At 44.1% G+C, this 20039-nt stretch overlaps 1 protein-coding gene across 2 annotated transcripts; it reads left to right on the top strand.

The window, feature by feature from the left end:
• The first annotated feature begins 441 nt into the window (after positions 1-441).
• irak1bp1 (interleukin-1 receptor-associated kinase 1 binding protein 1) lies at positions 442-19731 on the top strand. Of its 2 annotated transcripts, XM_072499826.1 has the most exons (5): positions 442-757; positions 5767-5883; positions 6487-6552; positions 8612-8742; positions 17999-19731. In XM_072499826.1, exons 1-5 carry the CDS (start codon positions 476-478, stop codon positions 18267-18269), a joined length of 867 nt encoding a protein of 288 aa, XP_072355927.1. In that variant the 5' UTR covers positions 442-475; the 3' UTR covers positions 18270-19731. The 2 variants fall into 2 exon arrangements, with proteins under 2 accessions (XP_072355927.1, XP_072355928.1); XM_072499827.1 differs by lacking the exon at positions 5767-5883.
• The last annotated feature ends 308 nt before the right edge of the window (positions 19732-20039 follow it).

Raw genomic sequence — 20039 nt, 5'->3', positions numbered from 1 at the left:
TAGGATGCTCGCTCTTTCAGAGGGTCTGGACAGACTTGATGACCCGAATGGCCTCTTTCAGCACTGTTGGGATTTCTATGATATTCAAGCTGTTTTTCAAGCTGCCTCTACCACGCAGTTCCAGATCCCCACCATCCACTGAGTGAAAAAAACTCCTTAAATGCCTCTAATTCTCCACAGGCCCTATCTTTGTTTCTTGGCTTGTCTAATTACCACACTCCTATCTTGCACCATCAGTATTTTTTTCATTTAATCACTCTAGGCCACCTCCAGCCTTTGTGTTTCTCTTTTTCCCTGTCTCTGTATCTGCATCTCATTCACTCCATTGTCAGCAGCGAGTGACGCGTCGCTGCCGCGCGCATGCGCGCCGTCTCGCCTCCCTCTCCCCCGGGGCGGGGCGGTTGGCATGGCAGCAGACCCCCGCCCCCCCCCTCCCCTCCCCCACACCGCCATTTTCCGCGGCGGTTTGGTAACCATGGCGATCACTCCGGCCCAGGTCTTCGCGTCGCTGTTGTCGGACCAGGAGAAGAGTAAACGGTGCCGGTCAGAGTATCGCGGCGCTCAGTCGCCGCACTCGTCCCCGGCCGGCGAGCGGGAGGTGCAGGTCAGCGCCTCGGCCGAGGTGACGGCGCCGCCGAACCGGGCTCGGCTCTGCGTGCTGGTGGGCAGCAGGAAGGAGGCGGCGGCGGCGGCCAAGAGCAGCGTCAACCGGCGGCTCGACTACATCCTGCAGAGCGTCCGGGCCCACGGCGTGCGGGTAAGGGGAGCGCCGGCGTCTGTCAGCAGCGCGAGCCGCCTCCGCTGCTCCCGCACACCAGACAGGCTTCAGGTCGCCACTCCGCTCCATCCAGACTGGGGCCTGAGTGCAGGGCTCGGACCTGATGACAATTATTCCATGGCCCTATTTCAAAGCAGAGCAGGGTCTTCCCCCCCCCCCCCCCGTCGATATTTATCCCTCAACTAACATCCACTCAAACACATATTACGGTATTTGATTATTGTGGTATCTCTTGTGTGCAAATTGGCTGCCTACATTACAACAGTGACGTCCATTTCAAAATTACCCAATTTGGCGGTTAAAGCACTTTGGGCATTCAGACACCCCGAAAGGCATTTAAAAAATATATATTTATTTTCTCTCTTCCTCCGTCACTAATTCTCGTGTCTGGCAAAGGAGCCTGGATTCCCATGTCAGAGTTTGTGTTTCAATTGGGTTCATTTAGCACCCAGAGAGTTGAGACACATCAACATTGGTCACATTTATACCAATGCGCAGTTAAAGTAATGTGTTGGTTGTGATTGAAAGACTGGCACAGACACTGGGCTGAATGGCCTCCTGAGCTACACTGTTCCATCATTCATCATTGATACAGGTTGACTGTGGGGGACCTGTTTTTAGATGGGATGTTTGCGAGCCTTGGGTTGCTGGAGGAAAAATTTGGGCTCCCCCGCCCCCCCGGAAATGCCTTCAGGTACATTCAGGTAAGGGAGTTTGTAAGATGGCAGGTGAGGGAGTTCCCGCTGCTTCTCAGGATCCAGGATAGGGTGCTCTCGGGGGGGTGGGTTGGAGAGGGCAGGGTATCGGCGATCTACCAGGAGATGCAGGAGGAGGAGACCTCAGTGGAGGAGCTAAAGGGTAAATGGGAGAAGAAGTTTGGGGAGGAGATAGACGAGGGTACGTGGGCGGATGCCCTGGGTAGGGTTAATTCTTCCTCCTCTTGTGCCAGGCTTAGCCTGATACAATTTAAGGTTCTTCACGGAGCGCATATGACAGGGGCGAGGCTGAGCAGGTTCTTTGGGGTGGAAGACCGGTATGGGAGGTGCTCGGGGAGCCCAGCAAATCATACCCATATGTTCTGGGCATGCCCGGCGCTGGAAGGATTCTGGAGGGGTATTGCGAGGACGATGTCTAAGGTGGTGAACACCCAGGTTAAGGCGAAACCTCCTGCACTCCCGGCTCGTCCGATACCCCAAATAGTGCTAACCTATTTGGGGTATCGGACGAGCCGGGAGTGCAGGAGGTGAAAGATGCCGGTATTCTGGCCTTTGAACTGACTGGTCATCTGGGACTATGGAAACTTTATATAGTAATCACAATGCAATAATCTTTTCTCCTGAGGGTTTGTGAAAGTCTGGCGGTATTTAGTGTGCAGTCCCCAAATTGATGCAGTATGTTATTTGATTCAATGGGGCTATATGGACTTCACCTTCTATGTAGACACTTGGTTGTACAATTGTAAAACACAATCACAAAAAGGTACTGAGCTTCTCTCGGTGGCGTGTTGAAAATTGTAGCTTCCAACAGTTCCATGATGCCATCGGCAGTATCTGGTGCTACCAGTACTGTCATAATGTACATATTTCTGTACAATTGTGATTGGTAACAGTGAATATGTTAAATTATGAATTCTAATACAACCTTGACCTGGAAGCGGATGAGGCCTGACCTGGAAGTCCAACCCGGCTCTCGGACCGCCCAACTTGACCCGGCCCGACCCGGCTTAACGGCAGATGGAGGAAAGGAGGAGACTCTACGTGGAGGTCCGACCAGGCCTATTCGAAGGCCTGATTCCAGGAGCGCCCGACCAGACCACCAATGCTGAACCCAACACAGGACCAAGCACAACCTGACCCAGGAAGACCCTGCCTGTGACCCAAAAATCATGTGATTTGGAGGTAAAATGCTAGGTCAGCCTACGGTGGGAGAAATCGGAACCCTTCCTGTCCAAATAAATAAGCATTTCTCTGCCGATGGGAATGAGGTGGGGAAAAGCAGCATGATAATATGGAATTCTGCATGGGTTTCCTCCTGGTGTTCCGGTTTTCTCCTGCAAGTCCTGAAAGACGTGCTGTTATTGAATTTGGATATTCTGAATTCTTCCTCGGTATACCCGAACAGGTGCCGGAGTGTGGCGACTAGGAGATTTTCACAGTAACTTGATTGCAGTGTTAATGTAAGCCTGCTTTTTCAATAATAAAGATTATTATTACTTATTGATCAGCACGACCGCTTACTTCGAACTCCATATTATCCATTCCCAGCTTGGAAGTCTGCACATTCTCCCTGTGTCTGCGTGGGTTTCCTCCGGGTGCTCCGGTTTCCTCCCACAAGTCCCGAAAGACGTGCTTGTTAGGTAATTTGGACATTCTGAATTCTCCCTCTGTACCCGAACAGGCGCTGGACTGTGGCGACTAGGGGCTTTTTACAGTAATTCATTGCGGTGTTAATGTAAGCCTACTTGTGACAATAAAGATTATTATTATAGAAGGCTCCCGAACAAGAAGAGGACAGAGGAAGTGTTTCAAAGACACCATGAAGTCTTACCTCAAGAAATGCAACACTGACTTTAAAGCCTGGGAACCCCTTGCTCAGAAGAGACCAACTTGGAGGAACCTCCTGATTGAAAGGACACAATTCTTCAGGGACACCGTATGACAGGAGGAGGCCTGGAAAAGGAGCCTGAGAAAGGAATACCAGCGATCTAGAGTCCAAGGACCAATCCCACCTCTTGGAAACATTTGCCAAGTGCACGGTTGAAAATGTGGCTCTAGGATCGGGCCCATGACCAATAACACGGAGTTCCTTAGGTGGACAATCATACTTGTTAGCGAGTGAACAGCGAAGAAGTAGAATGTCTCCGAGGGGATTACCTGTTAATGAGGGGCCAAAAATAAATATTGCTAGATGGCACACAGCATTGCTTAAAAAAAGTTGCATCAATTTCAAGTCGGCAGTAAGCATTCAATTTCATTAATATCCCGAATGTTCGTTTGTGCTCAACAGTCACATCGATAACATTTCCCTGAATGCTTTCTACAGCTGCGAAAATCAATAGTGAATGCTGACCACACTCAATTTCCCTGCGCTAATTAAAACAATGTTAAACCAATCAAAACTAACTTTAAGTATTTAAAGTGCTCGTTTGTTTTGAAACTGAACTTGTTCTGCAGTGGAGAATTCTCGAGTTGTAACTGAACTATACAGACCAGAGCAGCCCCAGGCTCAAACCCTACTAAGTGCTGTGTTAGCTTTTCTCGGCTGGAGTAGCAGTGGAGCACTTAATATCCGAGGAGAGAGAAATCAGCAATAGAGTCCTTACTCCTCCCTTCCCAAAGCAATTCTTTACTCTCTCTGCCACTCTGATTATTTCCCTCATCTTTTCTCCCTCGTCCAAGGGCTGTAATTCTTTGCACATTACAGAGAATTACAGCGTATTTACAGCATGGAAACAGACCATTGGGTGCAATAGATCCATGTTGTGTTTGTGCTGCTCACAAGCTTCCTCCATCTGTTCTTCAATGAACTCCATCAGCATAGGCCTCTATCCATTTCTCCCTAAGCTTATCTGCCTTTTCTTTAAATGCATCTGTGCTATTTGTCTCAACAACTACTTGTAATAGTGAGTTCCACAGTCTAACGACTCTGGTTAAAGGAGGTTCTTCTGAATTCCATGTTGAGTTTATATTTATGGCATTCAGTTCTGGTGTCACCTGCAAGTGGAACCATCTTCCATGTTGACTCTATCAAACCTTTTCAGTAATCTTTAAAGTTCTCTTTCAGGTCACCCCTCAGTATTCTTGCTGGAGTAAGGAGTCCCACCATGTTCTGGTTTTCCTGATGGGCAAAACCTCTCCGTGCTGGTAGTATTTTATAAATCTCTGTTGCACCATCTTCAGTGGCTCATTTTTTTACAATATGGAGCCCAGAACTGTTCACAGTCCAGTACTCCAAATTTGATCTAACCAAGGTTCTGTACAAGTTTAACATAACTTATCTGCTTTTTAATTTTATCCCTCCAGAAATGAATTCCAGTACTTTGTTTGCATTTTATTATGGGCTTATTAACTCACATTACTTACTTTGATTTGTGTATCTGCACCCCCAGATCCTTCTGTTCTTCCATCCCATTAGACACTTTATTCAAAAGCAAAATAGGGCGGATTTTAGAAATGTAAAATAGAATGCTTTAAATACTCGGCAGGTCTGTCATCATCTGGAGAGTGAAACAAAGGCCAGGATTCTCCGGTCCTTGCGATTCACTTTTCCTGGTGGGAGCGCACCCCAGTCAGCAGGTTTCGCAGCAGCGTGGAGTGATTACAATGGGAAATCCCATTGACAAGCGGCAGGATGGTAGAATCCCGCCGCCAGTGAACAGCGCGCGGACGAGAAACATGTGGCTGGGGAACCGGAGAAACCCGCCCAAGTTAATGTTTCAGGTTGTGACCTATCAGCAAGTTTGGATGCTGTTTAGCCACTCATCACTACATCAACCACTAGCAGTCTCACCCTCTTCTGTCCAAATCACTCAATACTCCAGGAACATCAGGGTGGCACAGTGGTTAGCACTGCTGCCTCACAGCTCCAGCGACCTGGGTTCAATTCTGGCCTCTGGTGACTGTGTATGTGGTGTTTGCACTTTCTTCCCGTGTCTGCCTGGGTTTCCTCCGGGTGCTCTGGTTTCCTCCCACAGTCCAAAGATGTGCTGGTTAGGTGGATTGGCCATGATAAATTGCCCTTAGTGTGTCCAAAAAGGTTGGGTGGGGGGTACTGGGTTACACGGATAGGGTGGAGGGTGGGCTTAAGTAGGGTATTCTTTCCAAGGGCTGGTGCAGACTCGATGAGCCAAATGACCTCCTTCTGCAATGTAAATTCACTGGATAGCAAAAATAACCATTGGCTGTTCTTCCCACTACCAACTCTTTGCACCCCTTTCTTCTGACGCTATCATTGAGTGTGAGAAGCTCATGGACTTTTCTGTCTTTAAGATTATTTTTGGGGTGTGGACGCTGCTGACTGGGCCAGTATTTATTGCCTACCCTGAGGGCATTTTAAGAGGCAACTACATTGCTGTGGATCAGGATTTTACATGTAGGCCAGACCAGGTAAAGACGACAGATTCCTTTCCCTAAAGGGCATTAGTGAACTAGGTGGGGTTTTACAACAGTCAACAATGGCTTCATGGTCATCATGAGACTTAATTCATGATTTTTATTGAATTTAATTTTCCCGATTTGAATCCGGGTCCCCAGGATTGCCCTGGGTCTCTGGATTACTAGTCCAGCAACAACACCACTGCCTCCCCATGTACCTCCTTTCCCCTGCCCGCCAAGCAAATCCTTTCTTCAGGCTTAGTCCCAGATGGGAAAATAAAGTTTTGTCTTCAGGGTAAGACTTCTGGCTGTATTGCCCTGTAGTTGCGGAAGTCACACACTTGGAAAAATAAGTCCAAATTTGTCCCCTCGGACTTAATGTCAAACTCCATTTCACTATTAGCAGGAATCAACACTTCCAGCAGAATGAATCCTATTCAGGCTGAATTGAATTAAATGTCTTCTCTTCCCCAATGGGGAATAGATTGGGGTAGGAAACACAAGACTACTCTTATCTGCTTGCAATAAGATATTGTACATACTTGTTGCGGGAATGATTTTATGTAACCTGCACTATTGCTACCTAATTGAATACTTTGTTTGCAAATGTTCCAGGAGGACAGTGTTACAGTGACTAAAGATTTTCGAAGAGTTGAAAATGCCTATCAAATGGAAGCAGAGGTACAAATTTTCATAAATTTGTTAAAACTGCTGTATTTATGTGTTGATTAAACTATACCCTGAATCACAGTTATTTTGGGGATGTTACTTGTGTCCTCTATATGAAGACCAATGCAAAATACATCTAGCTTCGCCCAACTTTCCATTATCAATTCCCCAGACCCACTTTCTATAGAACCAACACTCACTTTGTTAACTCTTTTTCTTTAAATATCTGTAGAAACTTTTTATCTGTCTTTATATTAATAGCTAGCTTTCTCTTGTACTCTTTTTATTTCCTCCTTATCAATCTTTTTATCCTTCTTTGATATTCTTTATATTCTTTCCAACTTTCTGACTAGCCACTCTCCGCTTTCTAAGTTTTTAAAAAAAGTAACTTATACTTAAGGGACTCAGTCCCGTCTCAGACCTGTCAGCCTGGCAGGGTTTTGAGAGCATTGAGTAAGGCCTACTGATTGTAGGCCTTACTCAGGGAAAACCGTACAACTATGTGGACAACAGAAACCTATAACCATCAGTTCTTTTTTTTCCTCTCTGCTTTGCACTGGATAATAATCTAGGAAAATTGGCCCCATTGTGAATGAAATGAAATGAAAATCGCTTATTGTCACAAGTAGGCTTCAAATGAAGTTACTGTCAAAAGCCCCTAGTCACCACATTCCGTCGCCTGTTCGGGGAGGCTGTTCCGGGAATCGAACCGTGCTGCTGGCCTGCCTTGGTCTGCTTCCAAAGCCAGCGATTTAGCCCTGTGCTAAACAGCCCCTCTTTCAGGCCTTTGGTTCTGGAAGCTGCTGTCATACCGATCACCAGCTGATGCTCAGTAGTGATCTGGATTGGCAGCCTCTCTGATATGGTTTAAAGAGCGAAGTAGCTTCTCCAGAAAATCTAACTGAAAACAAAAGTTTTTTATAGGGAATTACAGGAGAGGACCCAACTACTACTGCTCTGGAAGATATTAGTTATTACACCAGCATCTAGTCTCTTCACTTTTTTTTTTTTGGGGGGGGGGGGGGGGCAGTAGTTGTGGTTGGCTGGGAGAGAATTTGAGCAGACAGTGGGAAAATACTGCTCTTCAAATAGTTTCCTATATATACACTTGAGATAACACACTTGGTATAACATAAGGATAGCACATCTGGCTATGCAATTGTTTCTCAGTACTGCAGTAAAGTACAGGGCCTACATTATGTGCTGAAGTCCTGGAGAGACGCTTGTTATCAAAGCCTTGAACTGAACTCAGCACCCAGTGTTTGTGTAAAACCAACTGATTTTTCATCTTTGGCCTTCACAATCTCCTGCATTCTGGTGCAGGACCTCTTCTCCCAGCACCCTACCGTTGTTGCTATAATATGGAGGCAGGTGTGCATCATAGCACACTGATGACTTTACATGCAGTTTCCCTCCCTGCAAAGAAACATTTCGCCTCTGCTCAGCATTCCATCATCCGTGAATATTGAAAGTTGACCTTCAACTTGTATTTGTATGAGTGAGAGTTTCAATTTCATCTTTACCTGACTTAAAATGTTTTAAGTTCAACGCCAATCAGGATAAGGAATGGAATTATGGCTTGGTTTTTGTTTTGCATTGATCAAAAATTTGTAAATCTTTCTATGAGACTGAAATGGAAGTGGAAAACTGTATTGTAATTTCTAAACAAAACTTAATGTCTACTTTGCATTTTTAGAAACTGAAAGCCAATTAAAATTTTGAAAATATTCAAAGTGACAACCCCACAAATGGGAATATGATATATTTCAACATTACTTGTCTGAGTCAATGGGTGGAGTAAATAAAAGACACAGCTTGTAGCAAGAACACATCTTGTAGGCTAAATTAACAATATATACTGGAATTTTGTAACCTTGAAACAAAAATTGGAAGGGGTGGTTATACGAACTATTTCCATTGCTCAAGCTAATATTCCTGATAAATCAACCAACCAGCCTAAGTCTAAAAGCGTGATGTATATTTCTATTACTGAATGCCATTCTATCTTCGTTAAATCAAGGACTTTAATTCCACTTTACATTTTGTAAAACATCATTTTGTTCTTCCCCAGGTCTGTGTTATATTCAGTGATTTTGGCAAGATGGAGAACTTGTGTAACCTGTTCGTGGAGAAACTGGACAGTTCTGTTGTTGTTGGTTCACCTCAATTCTATCACACGACTGAGGCTGTGGAAACTATCAGGTAACATGGGCAACTTTATACATCTATTACCCAGGAGCAAAACATATTTAATGGTTTGAGAAATTAAGACAAGTTTTACTCCTTATCCTCAAACTATGACCCCTAGTTCTGGACGCCCCATCATCTGAACCATTCTTTATGAATCTGCTCCGTCTAATCCTTAAATTCAAAGTTTATCTCACGCTTCTAAACTGCAATGAATTTAATCCTAACCAACTCTCCTCATATAATAATAATCTTTGTCACAAGTATGCTTACATTAACACTGCAATTAAGTTACTGTGAAAAGCCCCTAGTCGCCACATTCCGGCACCTGTTCAGGTACACAGAGGGAGAATTCAGAATGTCCAAATTACCTAATAGGCATGTCTTTCGGGACTTGTGAGAGGAAACTGGAGCACACGGAGGAAACCCACGTAGACACAGGGAGAACATGCGGACTCCGCACGGTGACCCAAACTAGGAATCGAACTTGGGTCCCTGGTGCGGTGATGCAACAGTGCTAACCACTGTGCTACCGTGGTGTCCATTATGACAGTCCCGCCATCCCAGGAATCAGCCTGGTAAGCTTTCGCTGCACTCCCTCCATAGCAAGGACATCCTTCCTCATACAAGGTGGAAGAGTTAATTACTAGGGGATATAGGTTTAATGAGCGAGAGAAGTGTTTTACAAAGAGGATAGTGGATGCCTAGAACTCGCTGCCGGAGGAGGTGGTGAAGCAGGTACGATAGTGACGTTTAAGGGGCGTCTTGACAAATATATGAATAGGATGGGAATAGAGGGATACGGACCCTGGAATTGTAGAAGTTTTAAATTTAGACAGGCAGTATGATCGGTGCAGACTTGGAGGGCCGAAGGGCCTGTTCCTGTGCTATACTTTTCTTTGTTCTAAGGACACCTTACTCCAGGTGTGACCTATATATTTGCAGTAAACATTCCTGTTCCTGAACTCTCATCCTCTCACTATGAAGGCAACATAATATTTGCCGCCTTTACTGCCTGCTGTACCTGCACGCTTACTTTCAGTGACTGATGCACAAGAACACCAAGATCTCGCTGAGTATAATAATAATAATAATCTTTATTAGTGTCACAAGTAGGTTTACATTAACCCTGCAATGAAGTTACTGTGAATATTCCCTAGTTGCCAGACTGAGGCGTCTATTCAAGTACACTGAGGGGGAATTCAGAATGTCCAATTCACCTAATAAGCACGTCTTTCGGGGCTTGTGGGAGGAAACCAGAGTGCCCGGAGGAAACCCACGCAGACATGGGGCGAATGTGCAGACTCCGCACAGACAGTTACCCAAGCCGGGAATTCATTCTTTGAATGCTCACCACTATCCTTCTTTTCACTAATGTTTCCCAATCCGTCATAGTCAGCTCATGTCTCATACCATCATAGTTACCTATAATGAGGCTCAGGACACTGGTCTCAGAATCAACTACCTCACTATCCATCTTGATAAAGAATATAATATATATAAATATATATATATATTCGTCACATGTCTAACCGGACTCCCTGGCACCATGGTTCATAAACAAAATCTAAATGAAACAAACTATTTTTATCTTCCTTAACAGACAAATATATATATCAAACTTTTAATTTAAGATTATATATTTTTCAATTGTACAGTTATTAAAACGCAATGCCTGGACATTTGTTTCCATTTGGAGAGCCCTGGCTTTGTAACTTCTAGCAAGTATAAGTAAGCCACATTGTTAGCCCAATTGATGAACTTAAATTGGTTGTTTGTGTAATTCGTAGCACACCCAGATAAAATGGTAAGTGTCGCCCAAATGTGGAATCGTATCTAATGTTGGACACTATATTCAGAGCTTTGGAAGCATGAGCTGGATGAATAGTGTATTGAAAATATTACTTCAAACAGAAAGACTATGGCCTGTCTTGAGCCTTTTTCAGTTCAAAGCTTAGAGACAACTCTGGTACATTCCTCGTAGCAACAAATCAGAGTCAACTTGCCTTTTTTAAATTAAACAAAAACTTGGGGGAATAATTGTTCCCTTGTGCAATCACGGTGGTAATGCCTTGACCAAGCAGAGTGCACTTGACAACCAGCCAGCACCCTTTTCCTTATACAATATAAATTGTTGTTCCCTTTGAAATTCGGTATTCCTCCATCAGTCCTTATGAGTGCAAGACAAAAAGCTTCCTCACCATGTCTCCTTTCTAAGAACCATTCAAGAACCATTTAGGACAGAGGTGAGGAGAAATTTCTTCACCCAGAGGGTGGTGAGCCTGTGGAATTTGTTACCACAGTGGTTGAGGCTAGAATATTGTACATTTTCAAGAAGCAGTTAGATATAGCGTTGGGGCGAAGGGGATCAAAGGAAAAGGGGGACGGAAGTGGGGAGTGGGCTTTTGAGTTGGTTAATCAGCCTCCCCCTGCTCCTATTTTCTATGTTTCGATGTTAACTCGCTTGATTCGCAGCCCTGTTTATTAAGTAATTTTTCATAGTCAATGCAACCCGAAACAATCAAACAGAAAAAAGGCAAAACATTACAATCAAAAAACGGGTAAACAACCCACCTAATTAACTTAAAAACAAAAACTGACTGCCACCAAACCCCTAACAACTGACGGTGACTAACTCTTTAAATGTGGAAATAAATGGTTGTCATCTCCACTGACCCCCTGATGGTGAACTTGACCTTTTCCAAATGCAGAAATGGGATTAAGTCACCCAGCCAAGAGATGCACTAGATGAGAGAGGGATCTCTACCCAAGGAAAATTAATCTCCTTGCTATCAACGAGGCAAAGGCAAGGACATCCGCCGTCACCCCAGACTCATTGGCGAATCCAACACCCTGGATATGGCCACCAGCGGACACTGATTATAATCCACATGGGGTATCTCCGCCATGCTGTCAAAGAATTAGGCCCAGAAGCCTATCAGTTTGGTACAGGGCTTGAACATATGCGTATGGTTAGCCTGCCCAAGAGAACTGCACTCACACCTATTCTCAACACCAGGGAAGAACCTGCTCAGCCTTGCTCTGGTCAAGTGCGTCCTATGCAAAACCTTCAACTGAATCAGGCTCAGCCGAGCACATGAAGACATAGAGTTGACCCTGTAAAGGGCCTCACTCCACACCTCACCATTAATGAACCCAATTCACCCACCCCTTTCGTCCTCACACTACTTAACAGAACAGAATCCGTTGAAAGGATCTGACCATATATTTCTGAAACATGCCGAAGTTCAACTTGTACCCAGAAAAGAGCCAACTGTGCTAAGCATCTTCATGATGTTGTCGATGGATCCATAATACAAAGAAATAGTTGTTTGTGTAAAGGGACACCCAATGCTCTACCCCCTCCCCGACTAATCCCCCTCCACTTAACAGAGAACCTCAGCGAGAGGATCTATTGCCAAAGCAAATGAGTGGGGACAGTGGACAGCCCTGCCTCCCCTGTCCAAAGGAAAGCAATCCGAGTTCAAAATGTTTATGCGAGCACTGGCAGTTGAGGGCTTTATACAATAGACTAATCCAAGAAATAAATTTGTGGCCAAAACCAAACCTCTCAAGAATCTCAAATAAATACTCCTCCACTCTATCAAATGCCTTTTCAACATCAAGAGACAGTATCACCTCCAGTTCGGGCACTGAGGAGGGGAAAAAGGCAACATTTCACAGGCGACGTATATTGGTTGACAATTGTCAGCACTTCACAAAGCCAATTTGATCCTCAGATTATACATGGGAGGTAAGGCTTCAGCTGAAGAGCCAGCATCTTGGCGATTAGCTTGGCATCTGCATTCAAAAGCAAAATAAGAGGGTACAAACCACATTCTGTCCGGTCTTTGTCCCTCTTAAGAAGTAGAGAGATAGAGGCTTGAGTGAGTGTCGAGGGCAATTGCACCCGGGGTAGGGAATCATTGAACAAGTCCAGAATTAAAAGCACGAGCTGCTCAAAGAACTTCTTACAGAACACAATCAGAAAGCCGTCCAGGCTAGGGGCTTTTTTGCCATCTTGCATCAATCCAATACATTTTAAAATTTCATCAGGGAGTAATAGGGATCCCAATTCACCATTGATATCCACCTCAACAGTTGGGATATGTAGGCCATCCAAAATGTCAGACATGACCAACCCGTCTTCAGGAGGCTTCGATCTAAAAGATCATGGTAAAAAGATTCAAAAGCTGCATTAACCTGAGAAGGAGCTAAAACGAGGTTATCGCTCAAATTGCTTATCTGTGTAATCTCCCAGAAGGCCGCTTGCCATTTAAACTGGTGAGCCAAAAGTCGACTAGCCTTCTCCCCGTATTCAGAAAACATGCCCCTTGAATGTCGCAACTGACTTACCGCCCTGCTACTCGACAGTAGTTTGAACTGTGTTTGCAGTTTTTTCCTGCTTGCCGGTAACTTCAAGGTAGGATTAAGCGAGAACTGGTGGTCCACTTCAAAAATGGCATCCACCAAGTCCCCCAGGCCCTGCTGCTCCAGTCTCGTCCTCAACAAATGTGCTCTATAAGAGATAAGTTTCCCCCTCAGGACTACCTTAAGGGCCTCCCACACCGTGGAATGTGAGATTGACTCGGCTTTGTTTAATTTTATATAGTCTATGTAGTGGACATACGCTCACATTTATATCCGCTAATCGGGTTGTATCTAATCTCCATGCTGGACATTGGGTGGGGCCAGACTCTAGCGTCAAATCAAAGAAGTATGAGGCATGATCCAAAATAATAGTTGCTGAGTACTCAGCTGCCACCACTGAAGGGAGGAGACCTATCTGAAACAAAAAAAAATCAATATACGAATATACTTGATGGACATGTGAAAAATGTGAAGTCTTAATCGCTTGGGCGTCAAACATGCCAAGGGCCTCTTTCCCGCCCCCTTCCTGCCACCGACCACACAAAGCCCTGGCCATTCCCAATGAAGCAAGAGATTTAGGCTTGGAACGGTCCAATCTAGGGTCCAAGACATGTTCAGATCCCCATCTAAAATAAACGTATGCAAGGGAATTAATATAATTCGTATCATCCCATTTGGGGGAATAAATGTTAACTATGACAATCGGGGTGCTCACCACGGTGCCACAGCCAAGAACAAATGGACTGTTGGGGTTGGCTAAAATCTTAGAGGCAAAAAATTGAACCATTTTACTCTTTAAAGTCATCATATCCCCCGGCCCTACCTTCGAAACCTGAATGAAAAACCTGCCCTTATGCAGCCTAGTTTGATCTATGACCAGCAAATGGGTCTGCTGCAAAAACACATTGGTGTTTAAACTCTAAAGTTGAGCAAATGCCCTCGATCTTTTCATATTGGGCCACTGAAACCCCTAACGTTCCAGGTGACCTAACAAATTGGAGTCTCTTTCCCCCCTGCCCCCCCCCCCCCCCATCCAGAATCAGCCATTTCCACCGAGAGATTGACTTGAAAGGTACTGCAAAAGTATCCACTCAAGATGGCCACCAAACCAAGTCATAAGATGGACAAAGAAAAATCTACAGACCGCATCAGCAAACTAACCCCAGCCCCCTCCCCCAACTCTAATGCCATTGAATACAACCATACCCAAGTGCAAATTCAAATAGAAGCAAAGCAAACAAAAACTATTAAAACCTACGTCTAACAAAACAAGAACTCTTAAGCTCATTATCTTAAAAAAAACTATTCCAGTTCGGCTCCCGACTGGAGAAGGAGAAAAATAGATATGAACAACAAACCCCCCCCCCATTTACCTTGCACTCCGAAAGGAAGTTGTATATTAACACAGCAAACAGGACACATTGTCCCCGTGTTTGCGTGGGTTTCGGCCCCACAATCCAAAAATGTGCAAGCTTGGTGGATTGGCCATGCTAAACTACCCCTTAATTGGAAAAAATGAATTGGGTACTCTAAATATTTTAAAAAACACAGCAAACAGTGTGCCACATGGTGTAAAACCCAAATTCTAATCAAAAACTCTAAGAACTCAACCCTAACAAGAAAAAGAAAAAACGAGAACAAACTTGAAACTCCAATAATGTAACAATAAAATATACCCTTCATCAGAGCCAATGAAAGAGTCCGCCTCTACCGGCACGTCGAAGAAATAGTATTTTCCCTAAAAGTAATTCTGAGCTAAGCTGGGTAGACCAAACCGTACCAAACTCCACTCTTGCATAGGGCAACCTTGACTCCATTGAACCCGGCCCTCTTTGCTGGCTCCACACCCGTGTTCTGATAGAACCTGATTGAATGTTCCTTTACCCATCGCAAAACTCTTTCCTCTTTCTTGAAGCTATGGAACCTCACCATCACCGCATGTGGTGAATCTCCGGGACAAGGCCTTGACCAAAGTGTGCGATTGGCTTGGTCCAGTTCAGGAGGGAATGTGAATCCACCCTCACCCACCATCTTGCAGAGCATACCTGAGAAGTACTCCCTGGGCATGGGACCTCCATCCCCTCCGGCAACCCCACAATCAGAATATTTTGCCTCCTGAACCTATATTCTAGGTCATTCATCTTGGCTCGGATCGATCTATTGTTTCGGTCACCGAAGACCGTTCGATTCCAGCACAGCAATCCAATTTCTGTGGTCCGATAAGGCTACCTCCATACTTTTGATCATGGGTCCCTGGACTTCAGTGGTCCGATTAGTTTTCCCCAGCTGCTCAAATTGGGGCCAAGGCCTCTTTAATAGATTCCTTGAGATCTTCCAACACAATTTGTCAGTGCTTTTGAAATTCTTTCGCTAAAGTATTGGAAAGAACCTCGGCCGTTAGTGGAGTGGAAGGAGATCCAGAAACTGACCGCCATTTTACACACCGTTGAGCTCCAAGAGGCCTCGGACACCATCGATTGGTTTCTGCTCCCAGCTTTCTTTTTCTTGATTTAGTTTGGGCATTTCAGTCATAAAATACCTCTACTACAATAACCATATGGGTTTCCGAAGAATAAACGATCTGTGGCACCAAGAAAAGGGGCAAAAAGTACAGTACCCCAGCAGGAGACACCTTGTAAGTGTCTTCCCCCGACATTACACCACTATAAGTGTGTCTGCACCGGCACTGCAGTGTGTACCCACATACAAGATGCATTGCATTAATTTCCCTACCTGCATTTTCTGCTGCCAAGAAGGACAGGCGGCGCATGGGAACAAGGTCACCTGTAAATACCCCATAACTCTCACATCATCTTAAACTAAAAATATATTGCCATTCTTTTGTCGTCTCTGGGTCGAAATCCAAATACTCCCAACCTAGCAACAGTATGGGTATACCTACACCATGTGTACTGCAGCAGTTCAAGAAGGTGTTTCACCACCATCTTCTCGTGTGCAGTTAGGGATGGGCAATAAATATTGGCCTATCCAGTGACGCCCACATCTATTACAGGAAATCACCCATGTTCCCTTGGAGTCTGTTCTACATCTGTCATCTTTATTGGAGTTGAGATTCGTATCTTTTCTTGGGATTGAATTGACTTCAAAGTTATATCAGTTAACCCTCTGTTGCAAACACCGTCATCCAAAACAAAGTCATTAAATTTATTGTCACTAACTTCCAACTGCCCTTTTTGTCAATTCCATCATGTCACAGGATCCGTTAACATCTCTTTACAATGTATCCAAAACACCCTGGCATATGATGGAGAAAAAAAACAATGACCTTCGGACTGTACCTTCAGGCTAGACCCTGAGTTTGGGTCGATAGAAAAGGAGCGTTTCAGGTGCTGCCAATTTTGTTTACTGTTGGAGGAATTGTATTGTACTCCATTACAAATGAAGAAAATTAATTTCATTGTTTTAATTTTTAATTCTGCAGGAATTGTGGAAATATAAAGTAGTTATGGTTCAAAGTATAATATTGTGAAGTTATCAAGACAGTTGGAGAATTTATTGATCCAGAAATCTGAACATGTAGCAGATGATTAATAAAACTATAGTAAATTACACTAACACTGGGGCGGCGAGATGGCACAGTGGTTAACACTGCTGCCTCATGGCACCGAGGAACTGGGTTCGATCCTGGCCGCAGGGCACTGGCCATGTGGAGTTTGCACATTCTCCCCGTGTCAACGACGGTCTCACCCCCACAACCCAAAGATGCGCAGGGCAGGTGGATTGGCCATGCTAAATTACCCCTTAAATGGAAAAATTAAAAAATAATTGCAATAATTCTTCAGAGAATCTGCTGATTTTCTGCTATAACTTAGGTGGAAGATTCCTGGAATTTCCTGTGGAAATCCAGAGTTCAAGTTATACTGCAGATAAGGTCGATGCATGGGTTAACAAGAGTGAATGACAAAGTTATATCTTGTGCCTCACTTACATGTCCTGCCCAAATCACTGCCTGGCTGACATGTGGTAACAGAAATATCAGTAGCAGGTGGCTCAGGGAATGGTTTTATTTATTTATTGTTACGTGTACCGAAGTACAGTGAAAAGTATTGATCTGCTTACAGTCCAGGCAGATCGCTCCATACATGAAAACATAGAACATACTATAAATAACAGTAATAAAAGCTGTGGGAAGAGGATCTGTAGGAGAGTCGCTATGCTCTGGCGCCATCTTGGGGGGAAAAAAACATTTTTTTAAACAGCTGCAGCCTGTTGTAGTGTTTTTTCCCCTTCTTGAAAATGAAAATGGCTTGTCACAAGTAGGCTTCAAATGAAGTTACTGTGAAAAGCCCCTAGTCGCCACATTGATCTTAGTCCTGCATCACCGCCTTCGCTTCTCCTTTCTCTTGTTTCTCCTTCTCTGCTCCTCCATCTGTTGCTGTCGGACAGGGGTTTTCTCCCTGTTCCTGACTCCTCCGGCCCCCGGACCCGGCCTACTCCTGCTGCTGGGGGAAGCTGAGCCCAGCACAAGTAAGGGTGCTGCAGGAGAGGAAGACCTGGGCAGGGGAGGCTCAATATTTCCTTTTGGGAGTCTGAGGAGGATTATATTCTGGACCCAGCAACTGTTTCTAGCATGTTTCGCTCATCACTGCTACCCTGTACTTAGGTTACAATGTCAGATTGGACATTGATGATATCAGCGCACAACTGCCAATTTGAGGGTCCCGATGACCTTGTGTCCTTGACTTTCGCAATGTGAAAAAGGAGTCAGCTAAATTAGGACTAATAAGGGCTAGGTAAGTCTGCCGCTCCACTTTATCTACCTTGTCGCTTATTTATTAGCGGTGAGTTAAAATCTGCGGCCTTATTGTCATCTGTAATACCTTTCAGCTAAAAATGCATAAATTAAAGTTTAATCCAAAGTCCATTTTGTTTTGTGTAGACGACAAGCATGTCTTCGAGCTGTTGCTAACTCAAGGCGTAAAGCATTTGAAGTATGCCGATTGCTTGGCCAGACCCTGGGCAGACCTTTGATCGTCCGGGAAGAAGAAACCAAAGAAAGCGATGGTCTAACCTCTGAAACAGCAACACCAGACAATATGAGGTCATTGACAATTCAGCAGCAAATTAACAATGCATCTATGACTGTTTGTTCCAAAGTGTTCGTGACTTTTGAGCTTAAATCAAAAGATAATCTCAAAAGGAATAATTAAGTAAATCCCTTTTGAATTTACAAATTCAAGCTTTTCAGGAAACCAGCTGCATTTTAAAAGATGCCAATGAATGTTTTAAATGTGCATAAAATGCAGTTTTGTGAAGGCAGTCGAAAGGTGTAAGTGCTACATTAGCTGGTCCTTAACAGTGCTAATTTTTAATATGCTGCTTAATGTAAGCAAAATGGATCCATTGGTCTTGTGCATGACAGCACCTGCTGCTTCTACTTATTCAACTCATCACCAGTAACCAAGGCAATATGGAACTGATGTCAACTTGTGGCAATCAATATCAAAGATCCCTGGGAACAAAAAGTTATTAATGCACTTTTTGATCAAATGCAGGACTATGAGGCAAATTATATTTTTGAACAATCGGTATCATCAAACTTTTTCAGCCATTTCACTATTTGATCTATCGCCATTGCTGTGCAGATAAAAAATGGAGATGGAAATTAATGTTGATGGTACAGATCTGTTTCAGGTTGTGAAGTTGCTGAATTAATGAGGGATGTAACCCTGGCAGTTAACTGCAGCAGCGTTGTGCCTACTAATGCACACAGTAGAATTTGCATGGGTTAGGCAGACAGGTGTAAAATGAGCATCCACGTTTGATGGCGTGTTGGGGATGGGGAACCTGGAATACTTACCCCTCTACTGTACTGAGTAGGATATATGCTACCATCCCCTGCCAAACTTATACAGGGAACCAGTGCAAATAATCTTTTTTTAAATCTCTGGTCTGGGAAACCCCCTCCCACTTGGGGAACATGTGTCATAGTCATAAGTGGTTTACAACACGGAAAGAGGCCCAATAGCCTATCATGTCAGCACCAGCCATCAAGTACCTATTTATGTCACCCACATCTCAGTGGCTATTTTGGCCTCTAGCTATTTGTCAAACTCCAGAAGAGGAGCCAGGAAATGAGACCCTGGCCCCACGTCCTCTGTTGTCATTGACCTTTAGTGGAGATGCTGCCATTTACAGATCAAGTAGGGAATCCCACCTTAGGCTGGAACCTGGCATGTCCACACCCTGTCCTATATCCATGCCCTCCCAACACCACTTGTCAGAATAATGGCAGGAGTCTGCTGGAGTATCTGAAAATATTCTGGCATCCTTCACTTGGAAAGGAGTGCAGTTTCTAACAATTGCTGTAATCTAATCTTTTATTCAAATTCAACAGATGTGAATCAGCAAAGTGTGTCAGAATAACATATCCCCTGGTTCACGGTTGAGAACCAATACATTGTCAAGTGACATGACAATTTTAGTTTTTGTGGGAATGGGGAAAGAATAATTAATAAAACTATTTTAGACTATGTAAGACTTTGGTTTTGCAAAAAACATTTATTTTTCTAAAGCGATAAAGATCTTTTAAAACCATGCAAATAAAGAGGATTTATTTTTGTTACAATGTACTCCAATTGCTCAAGTACCATTAAAGTTATTTACAGTTGAGCATCTGCTTTGGAATATACTACTCCACACCAAGTACTTAGTACTTTGCATACCTAAACTTGTGATTTCACAAGCTGACTTGTCCCTTGGCCACTGCACTCTTCATTTACCCAGGTCATGATTGTCAGCTGGATATTTAACCTTGCCTTCATTGCAGGGGAGAGGTACTGAAACCAAGCTTGATCTTCTTACCCAATATGCAAATATGAATATTTGTACCGGGATCATAGAATCCACTGTGATAGTGGTGTCGCTGGACTAGTAAACCAGAATCATACTCTGGTGACCCGGGTTCGAACCCTGCCATG

Source organism: Scyliorhinus torazame, chromosome 4, assembly GCF_047496885.1.
Source record: "Scyliorhinus torazame isolate Kashiwa2021f chromosome 4, sScyTor2.1, whole genome shotgun sequence".
NCBI lineage: Eukaryota > Metazoa > Chordata > Chondrichthyes > Carcharhiniformes > Scyliorhinidae > Scyliorhinus > Scyliorhinus torazame.
The sequence above is the reverse complement of the archived record's forward strand: the minus strand, read 5'-3'. Positions and strand labels throughout refer to the sequence as shown.

Coding starts and splice junctions, on each gene's coding strand:
- irak1bp1 (XM_072499826.1), top strand. CDS start 476: ATGGCGATCACTCCGGCCCAGGTCTTCGCGTCGCTGTTGTCGGACCAG. Junction 5,884..6,486: donor TTACATGTAGGCCAGACCAG/GTAAAGACGACA, acceptor CAAATGTTCCAG/GAGGACAGTGTTACAGTGAC. Junction 8,743..17,998: donor GAGGCTGTGGAAACTATCAG/GTAACATGGGCA, acceptor TGTTTTGTGTAG/ACGACAAGCATGTCTTCGAG.